General features: G+C 44.3%; 1 protein-coding gene across 1 annotated transcript in view; it reads left to right on the forward strand.

Moving 5' to 3' along the window:
* Positions 1–17,584, forward strand: part of RFX8 (regulatory factor X8) — a 64,552-nt gene that overhangs the window by 32,833 nt on the left and 14,135 nt on the right. The window contains 6 exon segments of the mRNA XM_077915006.1: positions 4,737–4,800; positions 9,294–9,404; positions 9,984–10,061; positions 12,368–12,481; positions 13,285–13,435; positions 16,040–16,098. Coding sequence (XP_077771132.1) covers positions 4,737–4,800; positions 9,294–9,404; positions 9,984–10,061; positions 12,368–12,481; positions 13,285–13,435; positions 16,040–16,098 — 577 coding nt within the window.

Here is a 17,584-nt window from a genome sequence, read left to right on the forward strand (position 1 = left end):
AAAATATTCATCAAGTTAAGTTCATCTAATCAGACTGAAACATAATTATTCATGTGCTTTGAGTAAAAATTGAAATTGGATCCTTTAATGACTGGAAAGTGAAGCACCTTTGCTCTGCAATCTGACAACAAACAAGTATGGTCCACGAATTAGGTTTTATTACATTTTTATCCTCTTACCTTTGTAATTGCTTCAAGTTGTTTCACTGCTGTTGGAGTGATTTGAGAGGACAAATTACGAGGCCAAAATGATGTAAATGAAAGTCTGGATTAATGACAAATGATGTCAAAACCTGAGAATGTGAATGCAAATTGTACTTAGACTATAAGAAAGTCAAATGCCAAAAAGTGTATTGAGCTAACACTGCATTTGAAAGATTTTATGGTTAAAAAAAAAATGAGTTGTGTGCCATATAATCTACATAGCAGTCCTCCTCATGCTGAATCCTTCTTTAGCCAAATTTATCATAAAAACAAATTCAAGTAATGGGGTGCCTGGGTGGCTCAGTCTCTTAAGCACCCAACACTTGATTTCTGCTCAGGTCATGATCTCGGGGTCATGAGATTAAGCCCTGTGTCCTGCATCGGGCTCCATGCTCAAGAGGGAGTCTGCTCCAGATTCTCTATCGTACTGTATGAATTCTGAGCCTTCCTTCTTCCTAAGTCTTTCTCCTTCCATTTCCAGGGGACCCTTTGTGACCCCTTCTGACCACCACCACCCCATCCCTAGTGGTTAAATCCTGACATCCTGGGCCTGGGGCTCAGGAGACAGTTCATAAGGAACACAAGTGACTTCACTGGGCAGACTTGATTCGGGGTTTCTCTTAAGCCCTGAGCTTCACTGGATTTGACACCATGAAATACCTCAGGCCTCAGAGAATGGTGGAAGAAGACCTCGTGGACTGGAAGTCCTTCATTCATGGCAAGGCTGGCTCTGGATGTTAGTGTGTTTTTTTTAGAACCATATTTCAGCAATGACTATGCTTTTGACCACAACCTAATAAATGTCCCAAAGGACTGAATCAGAACCACACAAGGGAAGTGATGCAGTAACAGTGACCCCTAGAACACGAGGCCATCCTGGCTGGCACCCCAAGAGCTGAAACTGTCACCTCCAATGCTGCTTTGGCCTCCCTACCCTCTCCACCCTGATTGCCTCTCCCCTTGAGTGATAAACCTCACCTGTCTTCCAGTCTCCCTTTCTAGCTCAGCCCAGCCTTGTCTGAAGATTAAAGCATGGGGCCAATGTCTACAGTGTCTGTTTGGCCTAGTTGGCCAGATCCTCTGGGCACCAATGCCCTCGCCCTGGGCCTCCATGGATCCCCCTCTTGCCACAAGGCTGGTCTCCAACAGCAACCCTCTGCTCACCTGCTTTGTAGCCTGGCTCTCATACTGCCTCCCTCTCTCTCACTAACTGGTGCATACTTTCATGCATCTTTGCTTGAAGGGGGCCTTTGAGACTAGCAAATTTTTTAAATAAATAGATAGGATTACACTAAATCCAAACCCATGTTATGAGCCATTGACATGAATTAAGGGATCCCAAAGGTTGGAAGAGGCAACCTTGCCATTGTTTTGAACAAGTTAGCTGTCACTGTCTGGCCAGAAAGAGATGGACACTTTTTTGTAATATCTCTCTTTGAAGATGAGATTTTATTTTTCCTGTCACTATTGTTTCAAAGGATAAAATCCCCCATCTAAATGTCATGAAAATAAAATAACTCCCCCTTGAGAATAGGGGGCTTGTGTTTCCTAGTCTGATACACAAAGGCTTCTATGTGGCAGGAAGTTCCCTTTCAGCCTCCTTTGAACAGTGAGGAGGGTAACACCATGCTCCTTTCAATGGTTGTTAAATTAAACTCATATACTATGTTAAACACATGGCAGAAACTTGGGACTCGCATTTATACTCTCAGTTGATTGGCTTCCAAAGCTACCAGAATCAGGGTCAGAGCAGAGGGGCTGAGCAATAAGGCAAGAGGGTTGCCCTTGTCTTGCTTTTTTTTTTTTTTTTTTAAGATTTTATTTATTTATTCATGAGAGACACAGACAGAGAGAGGCAGGGACACAGGCAGAGGGAGAAGCAGGCTCCAAGTAGGGAGCCCAATGTAGGACTCGATCCCGGGACTCTGGGATCACGCCCTGAACTGAAGGCATTGGCTCAACCGCTGAGCCACCCAGGCATCCCCGTTGTCTTGCTTTAAATCAGAAATCAAACCTTCTAGCTTCCAGATTCCTGTTTCTAAGCAGCTAAAGGAATGTCCCAGGAAGATTGCTGTCATCATCAAAAGAGTTTAGTAAGTGCTGTCCAAGTACAGTGTTAAGATAAGTACCAACCAGGGATCCCTGGGTGGTGCAGCGGTTTGGCGCCTGCCTTTGGCCCAGGGCGCAATCCTGGAGACCCGGGATCAAATCCCACATCGGGCTCCCGGTGCATGGAGCCTGCTTCTCCCTCTGCCTGTGTCTCTGCCTCTCTCTCTCTCTGTGTGTGACTATCATAAATAAATAAAAATTAAAGAAAAAAAAGATAAGTACCAACCAAAGGGGCTAACTAATCACAAGTGAAGCTCTCCTGAGCTTATCAAACTGATAATTTATAGGCACGTAGACTAACAATGGGATAGCACAGGCCCCCCGACATTTGTTCCCCTAACACCCCATACTGCAACTGTCTTAACTCCCATGCAGTATCTTTGCAGTTATGTAACATCTTTTATCCTCTATAGGCTGTTACCTCTGTGAGAACAGCCTCTCTACCATGATCATAGCTATATCCCCCAAAGCCTAGTGCAGTGCCTGACATATAGTAGGCATGCAGTAAATATTTGATGAGGGATGGATGGATGGATGGATGGATGGATGGATGGATGGATGACACTGAATACCCTCATATTTTGAATGAATATCTTGCATTCATTTTTCCAAAGAGAATATATTAGGAGTAGCATATTAACAGAATATGGAATTACAGAGAAATTTTTTCCTTCCAATTTAGTTGACAAGAGACCTCACAAGTGATTTTTAGGGCATCTCTTCAAGGCTGATGACTATATATTTTTATATAAATTCCTCTTCTATTAGCCATTTACTCAGTGAACTTTCTGACCTTCTTTTTTTTTAAGATCTTTTATTTTTTATTTGTGAGAGCAAGAGAGAGAACACAAGCAGGGGGGAGGGATAGAGGGAGAGTGAGAAACAGACTCCCCACTGAGCAGGGAGCCTGATGTGGGGCCCAATCCCTGGACCCGGGGATCATGACCTGAGCTGAAGGCAGACACAACTGACTAAACCATCCAGGCACCCCTCCTCTGTCTTCTTTCATTCTAGGTTTTATCCAATGTTTTATTTATTATTTGTTGATCTTGAGGAACTGTCTCAGAACCTGAGTGGCAAAGGGCTGTTTACATATTTTACCTGGAGAAACTCCATCATTGTCCATACCTACCTGAGAGACCACTGGGATATGACAAGTAGAATTCCAAGACATCTCAAATTCTTCACCTGTGGCTCTCCTTGCACCATCCATCAATCCATCATGCTATGTAGAGAAAGATAAATATATCTTTCCTCCAGATTCTGTTCAGATCCCATGTTCTGAAACCCTCTTGTCATTGAGCACTCCAAAGTACAATTCCCGTTGTGATAACAACTCTTAATGGAAGGTGAAGAGGGTGGCTTTCTAGTGGTTTTGTATCCAAACCCTAATCTATTTGCCCTGTTTTGAAATAGAATATTACGTAGAAACATTCATCAGAGGGGTATCAAGTAATCTCAGTTTCCTACAAGTTGGGTTGGAGACTGGAGACACAGAAACCTTCAGCAGGGAGCTTCTGGGGTTTTGGAGAGGCTGGAAGGGGCTGTAGTCTCTCCCTGTGTGAGATAAAAGCCATTGGCTTCCATCTCCCCTGCTCCCCTGGACTCTGACCTCTTCCCAGGCCATCCTATCTTGAAGACCACCTCCTTGCTTCCAGATGTAGAGAACTAGTCTACTGCCTTCCTCTTTTCTTTGTATGTTTACATAGAGTTGAAACAATCTGGTGTGATGATGTGCATTGAGTTGGAGTGGACAGAGCCTCCACAGCTCTGAGGATGGTAGGGGAACTGGGAAGGAGATGCCACCTCCTCTGGCATCCAGCAAATACACATTTCCTGTGCAAAGAGGGTCATTTCTGGGCTCCCAGTTTCTCAAATACCCAGAATTAGAGGGAAAATGTACCACACCACATGGAGAGGACTGAATCTGTTCTCCATGACATACAAATGTCTTCATTATAAGGTATGAATCCAAGAGGCATGGGGAAATGCAATGTGCATCTCATTATCCTCCATTTCCTTGTTCTGTGAAGGTGCCTACAACATCCATCGACTCAAAAGATATTATCATTTCTGAATTGGTCCATTTAAAAGCCCCAAATCAGGAAGTATAAAACTTCATTTCCATAATGATTTTTCTTTTCTCTCAGGAGCAAGCTCTACCCATGGTGACATCATAACCTTACTTCTAAGGGGGAATAAACCCTTCAAAAGAAATACATGGCAGTCTCAGTCACAGAAATTGATTTTTTTAACTCCAAGCAGGTGCTAATCACCAGTCATGTATAGAAACTTGGAGGAGAGTTTTGAAATAAAAGTTATACCCCATATAAGTAAACTTGCTGCAAAAAAAAATCTCTCATGCTTGCGCTCAGCAACAGGTGGCTTACTAAAATTATTTCTCTGTTATCTGTTCTGTCACAGTGGAGACATCATTGCCTTTGAAAAATCTCCTAATTATAACAGCATTATCCAACAAAAAGGAACAGTGAGTATGGAATAAAATAGAGTTACTATAACGGACCCTGCAATAGTCAGTAATTGCTAGATCAGATGCAACTGTTTTCCTGTGTTTGATGGTCATATTATGTGTGACCCTTAAACACTCACCCATTTGGCCAGGGTTGTTGATTATCCACAATGTGCCACACACTGTGCTGGGACAGATGTCCTCAAGGAGTATACTGTTCACTGCACATCAGCTGTTTGTGTTTCTTTTGCTATAATTAAGAAGGATGTATAAGTTGTTAGCAATCAAATTGTGTGAAAGCATCTCCATATTACAATTATAGCTCTTTGAATTAGGACACCAGAATTATTCATAGCTAATCTATGACATCACGAGTTGAATTTTACTTAAGTTGTCTGAGATGACGTGGTAGTACTTTGATACTGTCTTGTGGATTGGTGTCATTGAATGGATGAATTTATAAAAAACCTTTTTTTGTGACCAACACTCTTGAGGACTGAATGAGGTATGAAAGAAAAGTAAAAACATATGCTCTATACTTGAATAGAATACAGTTTCATGGTTGGGGAAATAAGATAGACATGAAATAACTGGTGTGCTGTGATACGGGCAGGGTAGGCTGTAGGTGGATTGGGAAGTCCAAAGTGGGATTGGAAGAGAAAGATTGTAGTGGGCCAGAGTGATTAGGGAAGGCCTCATGGAAGAGGTGGCCTGTGTTTGTTTCCTATTGCTCCTATAACAAATTAGCACAAATGTAGTGATTTAAAACACAAACTTATTTTCTTACAGTTCTAGAAGTCACAGTGTGACATGGTTCTCACCAGACTAAGATCAAAGTGCTGGCTACAGTCTTTCTGGGGGGTGTGGGGGAAAAATCCATGTTCTTTTGTCTTTTCCAACTTTTGAGGCTGCCCATGTTCCTTGGCTCATGACCCCTTCACCAGTCTTCAAACCCAGCAAAGGCAGGCTGAGTCTTTCTCATACTGCCATCCCTCTGGCTCTTTGCAGCTGCAAAGGGCTCCCTGCTATTAAGAACCCTTGTGATTACATTGGGACTGCCTAGATGATCCAGATAATCTCCCCATCTCAACATCCTTAATCACATGTGCAGAGTCTCTCTCACCATCTAAGGTTCTGGGGATTAGGATGTGGACATCTTTGGCCATTATTCTGCTTGCCACACGCCTCCTTAAGCTGAGCCTGGAGGGATCACTTGGATCTTCTTTAGGGGACATTCATGTTGAGGGTGTACTCTGCATTCATGCTGGGAGGTGTGTGGGCAGTAGACTTTGTACTGCTCTCTCTGCACTCTGACTCTGTGGGGTCAGATGGTAGATAGCTTGTCAATGTCAGGCCAAGGAATTTACATTTCGCCTATAGTAAAGACTGGTGGAAACTATAGGCCACCATTGAGGCATCTTTAGAAGAAGAATGACAGGTTATGTTTGCTTTGGGGGTGATAACAGAGGCATGAGTGTTGTCAAGGATGCAGGAAGGACCAATGGCATCCAGGAGAATTGATAGGGAAGGCAGACAATGCCTAGAGGATTGATATTGACTAGAAAGGTCTCCCATTGTATCTCTAGGGTATGACACACAGTATGCGCTTGCTGAAGATTACAATGACATTTTTTGGAACTGTTGAAAATCCCAAACTTCATTTGACATCTAAATAGATGTTTGGGGGAACCTAGATGGCTCAGTGGTTGAGGGTCTGCCTTTGGCTAGGGTCATGATCCTGGGGTCAAGGGATGGAGTCCCACATCAAGCTTCCCATGGAGAGCCTGCTTCTCCCTCTGCCTATGTCTCTGCCTTTCTGCTGATCTCTCATGAATAAATTTTAAAATATTTTAAAAAAATAAATAGTTGCTTGAATAGAAATTTGAAAATCTAAGTAGAATTTCTCACTTTTTTCTTTGTCATTTTGCTGAATTATTTCTCCAGAATGGGAATTCCTCTGATTCTTTCCTGAATGCCTTCTCCTGCAGAAATTCTGACTTAAATGATTCTGTAACATACTTCCACATTAGATTTCTGATTGTTTATGTTGTAAGGAAAAGATTTCAATTTGTGGTTTTAAAACAAAATTTTTTTGAAAGATCAGTTCTTTTCACAGGAAGAGCCTGGAAAGGATGAACTCCAGGAACACACAACTTTGCTTTTTGTTATTTTTTAGTAATTGATTACTTTTACATTTTCCTTACGTTACTACAATAGTACATTGCTACGATAGTACATAGTACATTAAACAGGTAGAACTGTGATATATTTGCCATGTTGAAATGTAGCAATTTCTGCAGCGAGACAAAGAACAGTCTGCCTGGAACTGCGATTCTTAACTTGAGCATGTGTAAGGCTCCCTTGGGAGGCTGATTAAAATGACAGATTTCTGCCTTCATCTGATCTACTAGGGCCCTCGGGATATGAACCCCAAGCGCTCCCAGGGATTCTGATGTACATGGTATCAGGACCACACTTGAGAAACACGGGCTTTGATCATAGCAACATCAGCCTCAGGAGCATTGATGAACACAGGAGTTCAAGGTGTGCTCTACAGAAAACAGATATAGTTAGGGTAAAATGTGGAAGGTAGGAGAAGCTAGCCCAATGCTGGTATTCCTTAGTGCTTCTCTAATAGAAGATGGATGGCCACACCAGTGAACTCCATGAAATAGCTCCATCCTTCTTGATGACCCACACCCATGTACTACAAGGGCTGTCCATCCATGACTCCAAATAAAGCCAGTGTTCCAAAGTGAGAGAAATGGGAATTGAATAGTACCCAGTGCAAACCCAGTAGAAACCAAACACCCATAGGAAATGACATCCTTTGAGCTGTCACCTTTCTGTGCGACTACTTTATGTATTTAGACACCCACACCTCTATTCCAAAAATATCAACAAGGGGAATTTCAACTTGGCACTTCATAGTATCAAGTACATAGTGTGCATGGCTCCAGGGAAAGGGTCAGTTGCTTTCATCAGATCTCAAAGGGGTTCAGGACCACGAAGAGTTAAATAGTAAAGATTTTAGGACACTGAGAAGACTGTTGGCCATGACCCTGAAGCTCCACTGATCCTCACTGTGATATGGGTTGATAACAGGAGAGTATGAGAGAAGGAGGAAGCTGGAAGCCCCAAGTGGGGTGGTCACTGAGTGCCACTCCTCTCCATAAGGGTGAGGCAGGCAGTTCAGAAGGCTGCTCTTCCCTCACATGACTTGTAGACAGGAACATACTGCAAACCCACATAAACAATCTACTAAGCAAGATATAAGTGAGTAGCTCAGTGAGGCTCTAAGTATGTAAGATCTGAGGATATAAGATCTAAGGGTGAAATACTGATCTTGGAACTGTACTGTCACAGAGCAAACCATTGGAGAATGAAGAGGAAAACTTTCACACTTGTTACAATCCAATGTAGCCAGGGATCCCTGGGTGGCGCAGCGGTTTGGCGCCTGCCTTTGGCCCAGGGCGCGATCCTGGAGACCCGGGATCGAATCCCACGTCGGGCTCCCGGTGCATGGAGCCTGCTTCTCCCTCTGCCTGTGTCTCTGCCTCTCTCTCTCTCTCTCACTGTGTGCCTATCATAAATAAATAAAAATTAAAAAAAAAAGTCTTTAAAAAAGGTTGTTCTGAAAAATCTTGAAGAAGTCATTTAATATAAAAATTAAGGTCCTGGGATCCCTGGGTGGCGCAGAGGTTTGGCGCCTGCCTTTGGCCCAGGGCGCGATCCTGGAGACCCGGGATCGAATCCCACGTTGGGCTCCCTGACAGGAGCCTGCTTCTCCCTCTGCCTGTGTCTCTGCCTCTCTCTCTCTCTCTCTCTCTCTCTCTCTGTGTTTGTGTGTGTGTGACTATCATAAATAAATTAAAAATTAAAAAAAAATCAAGGTCCTTCAATCAATCAGGAGGGATCATGCCTACCCTTGCTCAAAGGGGACAGCAGGAAGGAATGTTGGATTTGCTTTCTGCGATGTTGCCTTTTTTTTCCTTGATGGAATGTTTTGCCATTCTGTAGTTTGTCCTTCTGAAGTCTGTGCTCTTCGTTTTCCATGGTAGTTAGGCCCTAAGATTTCTGATACAACTCATCCTTTTTATAATACAGGCATTATGACCTAGCAGGATATGGTTTTATTTCAAGGAGGGACAGGTACATAGACAAAGATTTTATAAATGTATTTGTGGTATTAAATTATTCATAGATAATATTTTCATCCCATGTTGCTATACAGCACTTGTAATACATGACCACAAGAGTGATACATTTGAGTAATATATTCAGTCCTAACTGCTTCCTGATGACCATAGTTTATGGAACATAGGGGAAGGGTAATATCACTTGGAATGAAATAAGGGGGAAAAGTTGCTAGGATTGATAATATGTCCAGAGGTGTGGATAAAGGTTACATAGAACATTAACCTGTAGTAGCAATGTGATTATTACCTGGTTTATATGAAAGAAAATCAATTTTATTTTAAAGAGATAATCCATGTGTAAATGGTTTCTAGTGTGAAAATCATTCACCGATAAAGACAGACCCAGTTGGATCCCCTTTGTCTGAATTCAGGAGATGTCCATTCTGGGAGCAAGAACTGGCAAAGAAGTATTCCTACAAAATGGTAGGCTTGCACACTCGGGAGAAACTAACTTTTCATGCTTTTGATGCTTAGAGGAGTAAATGTCTTCTTATTTTGCTTATGATCATTTGAACCAAATGGAGTAACATTTGCCTTCTCCCCAAACCCATGAGCACCAATGTTCCCTCCTGGGTTTGGTAGCAGTTAGGAAATGCAGGTCTTCCCCTCACATCCTATATAGAAAGGCTCTACCTGAGACCACTTTGTCATCTAGAGTGACAGAGCAGAGAATAGATAGGCAGATTTTCTAGAAATTGGGACTGGGGAATATGGAGGGGGAAATTGGGGTTTAGGGAGAGAGATGTCAGAGATTGGTGGCCTCTTTAGTGGGTGGTACATACCCTGGAGTTATGACATCAAAACTGAAGCTATATTGATGTTAGGCCAATAATATGTATGTATTGCTACCCAAAAATAAACAACACTGGAAGAGCTCAGCTACTGTCATATCAGAATCGCAACATCGCAATATAAGCAGCAGTTTCTAAAGGGCTTAAAGAGGCCTTTAAGGATCAGTTCATTCTTGAAGTCACCTGAAATTATTTTCCATATCCTTCCTAGATGGCCTTTCTTGCTGATGACTACTACAACTATTGCCAAGACATTCTACAAAACGTGAGGAACCAAGAATTTGAGAGGGTAGGGTTTTATCTATAAAATACAAGTATTTATGGCTCATTATTAATCCTTTCACTTGAAAAGACCCCCTGAAGGGGTATCAAGTGGTAATTCATTGCACTGTAGTGCTTAGAAGTCAGCTATTTATGGATATTGAGGAGATATCTGAGGTGATATTTTTATTCAGTTTTAATCATTTGGAAATTTTCCAAGGTGCGAATATAGCCTTATGCTTCAAATATAATTCAGCTATTTTTAAAGATCTAATTCCTGCTGATTTTGAATAAAGTATTGGTAACACTGTCCACCTTAGAATTTTCAGTAATGCTAAAGAGCCATTTTATTGATACATACTAACTAAAAAGAAGCAAGAGTTTGAAGCAGGGTCATCTGTGTTGTAATGATTGGGTTTTATTCTAGAAATGGCTGTGGGAAACACAAACAAATCTTTTAACCATTCTGAATTTTATCCTTTGAAGTAGAAATTCCTGGGCACACATTTAAATGAAAGCTTTTCTGATGCCTAGTGTTCTAAGTACTTTAAGTATGGTGATAATATTCATTTAGCATGAGTTCATTTAGTACTTATTCAGTGTAAAGCATTATAGTGGAGACCAAGATGTCTTCAGGATGGCCCCTATTCTACCAATGAAATTTTAGAAATATCCATCCACATTAAATATCTAATATACTCTTTTCCTTTATTTTCTCATCAAACATTAACCTAATTCTTACACTTGACTAGTGCCATTTCTAGAACTAGGAAGGTATTCTCCATAAGCCTCAAGAAGCTTATAGTCAGGTACTAAAAGAGGAATATAAGTCAATAAATATGATACAATATGGCAAGTTCTAGAATGACAACTTGATTAGATTGTTGTGGGTGCCAGGAGGAAGAGTAACAAAGATGGCCCAAGAGTCTCCCAAAGGGAATCCATGATACTGTTGATTGCAGTAGAAAAGCAAAGGTTCAAATACTCTTAAAAGTGCAGTAGGAAAGGGGTTCCAGGTAGAACCAATGGTGTAGGCAAAAGCAGCAAGATGTTCACAGGCATGACACAGCAGAAAGGTCACTATGACTAAATTAATATCTCTTAAGAAGAGAACCAGAGGGGATGTGGGGAAATAGTCTGGTGCTAGAAAGGGCCTCGTGCCCTGTGAAGAATTCTGATTGAGAAGGTGGTGGGGGAGCAATGATGCAAGATTGCCATATTGGAGCAGAGAACATTCAGGAGGCTTTGTCATGGTGGTATATGAGGTGGTGTCCAATCTGGAGCAGTGACAATGACATCAGAGAGAAAGATGGACAAATTGGAGAAATATTTCTGAACCAGATGCAGCAGGATTGGATGACTTTGGACAAAGGTGATGAGGGGGTCATCAGAGATGAGCCTGTGATTGCTACCTCATTCAGACCCACCAACCTCAAAGAGCCATGCTCCAAAGTTACCAACCTGACAGTAAAAGAATTAAATAATCCTGCTCATCTCATTATTGTATTTTTTGTTCAGTATCTATGAGTCATTTGGAGATGTCTTCTCTAAAATTAATGCCCCAATAATAGGATTCCAAATCACAGCCTCATCATCAGGTATGTTGAGAGTTGGCCAGAACTTCCTTGACAGCCTATATACAGGAATAGTTCCTTGCCTGGAGTCATTGTTGGGTCCTCACTTCAGGGTTTCAATGCTGCAAAATATTTGAGCCTGCAAAAATCCCAAAAAGGCAAGAGTTTTTCTCAGTTGGCATCTCAGATTGGCCACCTGGTTCAATAATAGAGTCTGAAGAGTCAACAGGGACAAACATAAAGAAAAGTTAGGAAGCTACCATTTTGTTCCACAACAAAAGGTGTCTACCTTTTGTAGTCTTTAAAGAAGGCTCCTATGTAGAATGATACAGGTGCCCTTTTGCTCACACGGTCCTTAGGTGAATTCTAACTTCTTGAGGAGACCTCTTTGATTACATATTGTTACACATCCTTCTGAGCTGACAAATAATTGAGGGAGTCAATCAATCAATGAACATTTATTCTAAACTGTGGTCTATGCCCTGTGGCTCATCCTATTACAATCAAAAGGAGCCCCCTTGTGGTCAGAAACAGCCTTCCTTCCAGAAAACTTCATGAAAAACCATGTTCCACATTATCCCATCCACCTGGCAGTTGCTCACTGATGGATTGCTGGAAAGAACACTTCTAAAATACAGCTTGGAAAAGTTCATAGGCCGAGCTTTACATTAACTGGACTGAAATCCATCCCATTATCATTTAGGGCTGATTAGGTATACAAGAGGGGATCACTTGGAGGTATGTTCTATTGTCTCATCAGGTGGAGGACTTGCTCACTTCCTTCTGGAAATCTCTGCAGCAAGACACAGTCATGCTTATGTCATTGCCCGATGTGTGCCAGCTCTTTAAATACTATGATGTGCAGCTGTACAAGGTAGGATGACATTTACTGGCCTTGCTGGTTTGTGTCCTTTCCAGAAACTGATACCAAATGCTAGGGTTAGAACTGCAGCAATTCTGTTCTGCAGTCTCTGTGGACTTCAGGCCCTCTAAGAAGTAAATCATGGTGTTGACGGAGCATTTTGATCTTTCCCTAAAACTCAGCTTTTCTTTTTAAATTCAGCGAGAGTTACCTCATATAATGAAAAAGCCAATACACATGGTAACCTATGATTCCAGTGATTAGTGAACCCTGCACTGAGTCAAACTTCTTTCTCTGGTAATTTCAACAAAAGAAGCCTTTAAAAATGAGTAATTGGAATAATTGCTTTGGAATATACATATGGTTCTTGTTGGGTTTGTTTAATGCTCTATCTCTAAAGTGATTATTGTTACTGGGGAATCTGTTATATAGAATTTCTGTGGTTCTCCTCAAGCTGGTCATGAACCTTTACCTCTTACTTATTTTTTAGATTATTTTTTAGAAATAATCTAGTGCCTCAAAGTTTTGAACACAAGGGTTGAAAACTGGAGGCTGGGTTCAACCCTTGTATATTTGGGTTTGATCCACCTACTACTGGTTAAAATAGTATCTCTTCAAATTTTCAATCAATTGTCAATATTTTAAGATCTTTGAAAAAAATCCCATTCTGGCTATATACCCTGCACCATGAGCAGTGGCTAGGGCTGCATGGTAGCTTTCTCTCTGAGTTTGTGGCATGTGTGACTGTGGCCACTTGCAACTAGAGAATGCCTACCTTGGCCCGCAGTCACCACACCTTGACAATTCTGTTGTAGGGCATTGAGGACATTCTCCTTCATGACTTTTTGGAAGATGTATCTATTCAGTACCTGAAATCTGTCCGGTTATTCAGTAAGAAATTTAAGCTGTGGCTACTTAATGCTTTGGAAGGTTTTCCAGCCCTTGTACAGATCTCCAAACTCAAAGGTAGGTTTCAATGAAAGAAAGAAATTCGGTGAGAGTAGGTGAAGTATCTAACTTTCAAACTGAGACAGGTCACTCCAGCTGTTGGGTAACTCTTCCCATCCTGTGCTAAACTGCAGTCCGCAAGGCCTGACCGGTTTGGATTTGCTGGCATTTTCTTTAGGGTGTTGGGTCCTTGTGCTGATCCATCCACACCCTTTCATGGACTGCCCCTTATAAATACTAACGTAGATTTTTGACAGGTCCACAGGGTTATTAGTTAGAGGTGCAGAAAAGGTGCCACTGACTATGGTCCAGGCAGGAGAGAAGCCGGCAGTGCGTCCAGCTGGTGGCTGATGTGTGCCTTCTCAGAGCAGTCCCCTGAGGGCAGCCTTTGGGCTCAGGGGCCATGTTAGCAGGACTGAACAGGGTTCTGGCTCGAAGAGTCTTCTGCCTCTTTGTGCTCTGTGTGGCCTCCCAGCAAGTCTTCAAAGAACATCACTCCCTCCTTAGAAATTCCTCCCTTGGGACACCTGGGTAGCTCAGTGGTTGTGTGTCTGCCTTTGGCTCAGAGTGTGTTCTGGGGTCCTGAGATCGAGTCCCACATAGGGCTCCCTGCATGGAGCCTGCTTCTCCCCCTCCCCGCCCATGTCTCTGCTTCTCTTTCTGTGTCTCTCATGAATAAATAAATAAAATCTTTAGGGTAAAAAAGAAAGAAAGAAATTCTTCCCATGTCCTAAACTTATTCACACCTCTTGGGCCACTGAGACATTCACACTTTGGTGGTCTCAGTCTCCTCGCTCACCTTCTAGAACATGTTCTAGAACATGTTCCCTTCCATCCTACTGCCAGGTGGTAGTCTCTGAATACTACTGCCCCCAGGCTGCTTGTCCACTCAAGGCCTACAATGGCTCACAATGCAAGCACTCACCCTTGTGTGTGTGACATGCTTTATGGTCCTGGAAATACCTCTTTTCTCCCTCCTGCCCTCCACCACCCATAGCTACCTCCAATGCCCTCCCTACCTGGGCCCTTGTCTTCCTGGGCCAGCTTGCTCCGGGCTGACTCAGCACACTGTTTGCTGTCTCCTGGAACAGCACCATATCTCATTGTAACCCACCAGCCTGCACCCTTTGCTGTGTTCAGCACTCACAGGGGAATCTTCATCCTGCGGGACCCCTGGAAGTGCTCCATGGCCGGGCAGGGGCCCTGAGCTGTGAGACTTCCAGCCAAGGACTGGCAGAGAGGGGGCATTGCAGGGAACATGAGGTCTGAAACTTGGTGTGGCAGAGGGTCAAATGAGGAGACAAAACCCCGCTCCAGCTTTCCTATGGTGACTTCAGCACTCAAGGCCAGTCTCCCTCTGGCCCTCCCCCAAGCTGCCTCAGAGCTTCCTCATTGATCGTCCACACCCCCACCTCCAGCATCGCCCGCTCTGTCACACTTGCCTCTACCCACCGTGATCCTTCTACACAATGCTCTGACTCATGAAACCTTCCATGACCTCTGCTGTCTGGATGGTCCACGCACCTTCACTCACTAGGCAGAGTCATTTACAGCTTGGCCTCTGGCCTCATCTTTGCCCCCAGCCTCCAGGGAGTCCTTCCATGGGTGCTCCCCAGCAACACAACACGGGTTGTCTCCAAAAAGGTCCACATTTCTGCTCCTGTCTCTGCCTAGTCTGCCAAACCCATCCTCATCCCCTGCCTCCCTCCCCTGCCAAGCCCTCACCCCTCCCTAACTCCTACCTTGCACATTCTAAGTGGAGCCACACCTGACACCTTTTTCCAAACAGGCCTCTCCCTTCCCTCTGTACCTCCCCCTTCTTTCCTTCTTCCCCAGGACAGGGGGGCACTTAGCCTGTTCTGAGGAAGGCGTCTGCACATCTGGTGACCCATCCTCAGAAGGTGAGGCCCTCCCTAGAGAGTTGAGGCTGCCCTCCTTTGTCCAACAATCCAGCGAATACCCCGCACACATTTATGGAGCACACACTGCGCCAGTGTCCCTCATAAATATTTGCCAGATGAATACATGCACACACTCCCTTTGTTTCCTCATTTCACCCTTTCCTTTTCTTGAATCTTTTTTTTTTTTTTTAAGATTTATTTATTTATTTGAGAGAGAGAGCTGGGGGAAGCACAGAGGGAGAAAGAGAATCCTGAGCAGTCTCCCTGCTGAGCACAGAGTCTGATGTACTGCTCGATCCCAACACCCTGAGATCATGACCTGAGCTGAAACCAAGAGTCAGCCCCTTAACCGACTGAGCCCCCCAGTAGCCCCTCCTTGGGTGAGTTTTGGAGGGGAGCACTGTAGAGAAGACAAAATTGGGGAAACTCGAGCTTCCTGGGCAAAAGTCCTAAACTCCTTTGAGCAGGCACGTCAGATGCTGGGAGTGCATCACCTCCTGGTACGGAGGGGTGGGGGGAGCAGTGTTGTAGTCAAGTGGCCCCCGCCAGCACCTCTTGGCCATTTGGGAAAGGGTCAGTGGGCGGTGGGAAGACCAGGCCTCCCTGTGTGGAGGGCAGTTCAGGCGGCTGTACCTGCCTAGACAAACATGTGTGCCTCGTGTCTATGCCATGTCCTCGTCCCCACAGTGTCAATAACGGCCATGTGTATTGTTCTCAACAGAAGTTACTGTGTTTGTCAAGAGACTAAGAAGAAAGACATACCTTTCCAACATGGCAAAGGTAGGTTTCAGCCCTCAGGAAGGAGGGAATGAAGCTGTTTCCTGCAGTAAAAAGTGAAAGCTGCTGGTCTCCCCTGAGAGCAGGGGGAGCTCCCTTGGAGGCTGTGTCCATCCATGCGGAGGGCAGAGGCAGACAGGAGGACCTTGCTGGCTACTGATGGGAAGGCACAGTGCACCCCAAACTCAGCTAGAAGCCAATGCCCCTGCTCCCCTCCTGAGAAGGGTTCTCCCTGCAGGAGAAAAAGCAAAAGCAGGTCAACATTCTAAAGTTCCAGAGGAGGACCCCACAGAAGTGCTGACCAGGGCCAGCCAGTGGCAGAGGTGAAGGGGCATCGTAACAGAGCCTGGGACAGCCAGACAGAGCCCTTCACCCTGTGCGTGGCCCCATGGACTCTGGGTGTCTGGGCCTCCAGGTCTCTCAGCTCTGACCTTTCCCCTCCCAGGTTATTTATGTAGCGTCAGTGTTAGAGGAAGGCAGAGAAGGGCTGAAAGAAAGGTTATATAATGCCGGCGTTTGGCCCCTCAGCCGCCTGTTCTGAAATCCTGTGACACTAGATCAGGACAGCACTTAGACTGCTGCTCTGTTCCAAACCAATCCCGGCTCAGCAGGAGCTCTGCTGGGCGCTCCACTTACCCACCTCTGTCCCCCCAGCACAAAACTCCCTCTTGACTTCACATTTCTTGGGGTTGTTTCCTGCCTATGTGCTTGCAGCCCATCCCATTCTCCAGCACTTTCTCATTTCTGTTTGGTCAACTGGTGACAGCCCCACAGCAAGGCCTCCATCCCAACCCCCGCCCAAGTGGCAAATCTTCTCTTTCTGAACACTGTTGCTTGGGAAAGTTTACTCACACCCAGGGGCCCTCGGCGTCCTCCCCTATCAGATGGAGGAGGTGGCTCTAGTGTCTGCTCCTCAGGCTGGTGTCTCTCATGAGCAGAGGATGACCCACTGCCATCAGGCTGGTGTGAGGATGACCCACCCCATCTAGAGTCTGGATGGACTCTAGAAGTGTAAGGAATTGGGTTGCCCCTGTTGGACGGCTGAGGAAATCAGCTCCCAGCAGCTGAATTCATGGCCCAAACCTCCAAGAGGGAAGGACAGAGACAGTGTCTGGGGGCCCACAGTCACCATCTGGATTAGGTCAATAGTCATGTCTGCAGCACCACACCCTCCTTGGAGAACTTCAGGCAGAGCCTTTGTGCTCCTCTCTAGAGTAGTTCAGGTTCATGGAATGGGGTGCAGAGAATAAGAACCAGGGGAAGAAGAGCCACAGAGCCCCGAGAGCCCTGACCACATCGGCCTCTGAGCGGAAGCACTCCAAATGGTGATTTTTCAGACAGGCTGTTCTAGAATGTGTGCAATTCAAACATTTCAATTGTCATGTAGGATTCAGTTTTAAAGGATAATACCCAAATCCACTTGTTTTTCTCCTCAAAAAATAAAAGTTAAAATTAAAAAAAAAAAAAAGGTCATTTGGAGAGGGGGATT

The sequence above is a fragment of the Canis aureus genome, chromosome 11 (genome assembly GCF_053574225.1).
Source record: "Canis aureus isolate CA01 chromosome 11, VMU_Caureus_v.1.0, whole genome shotgun sequence".
Lineage (NCBI taxonomy): Eukaryota > Metazoa > Chordata > Mammalia > Carnivora > Canidae > Canis > Canis aureus.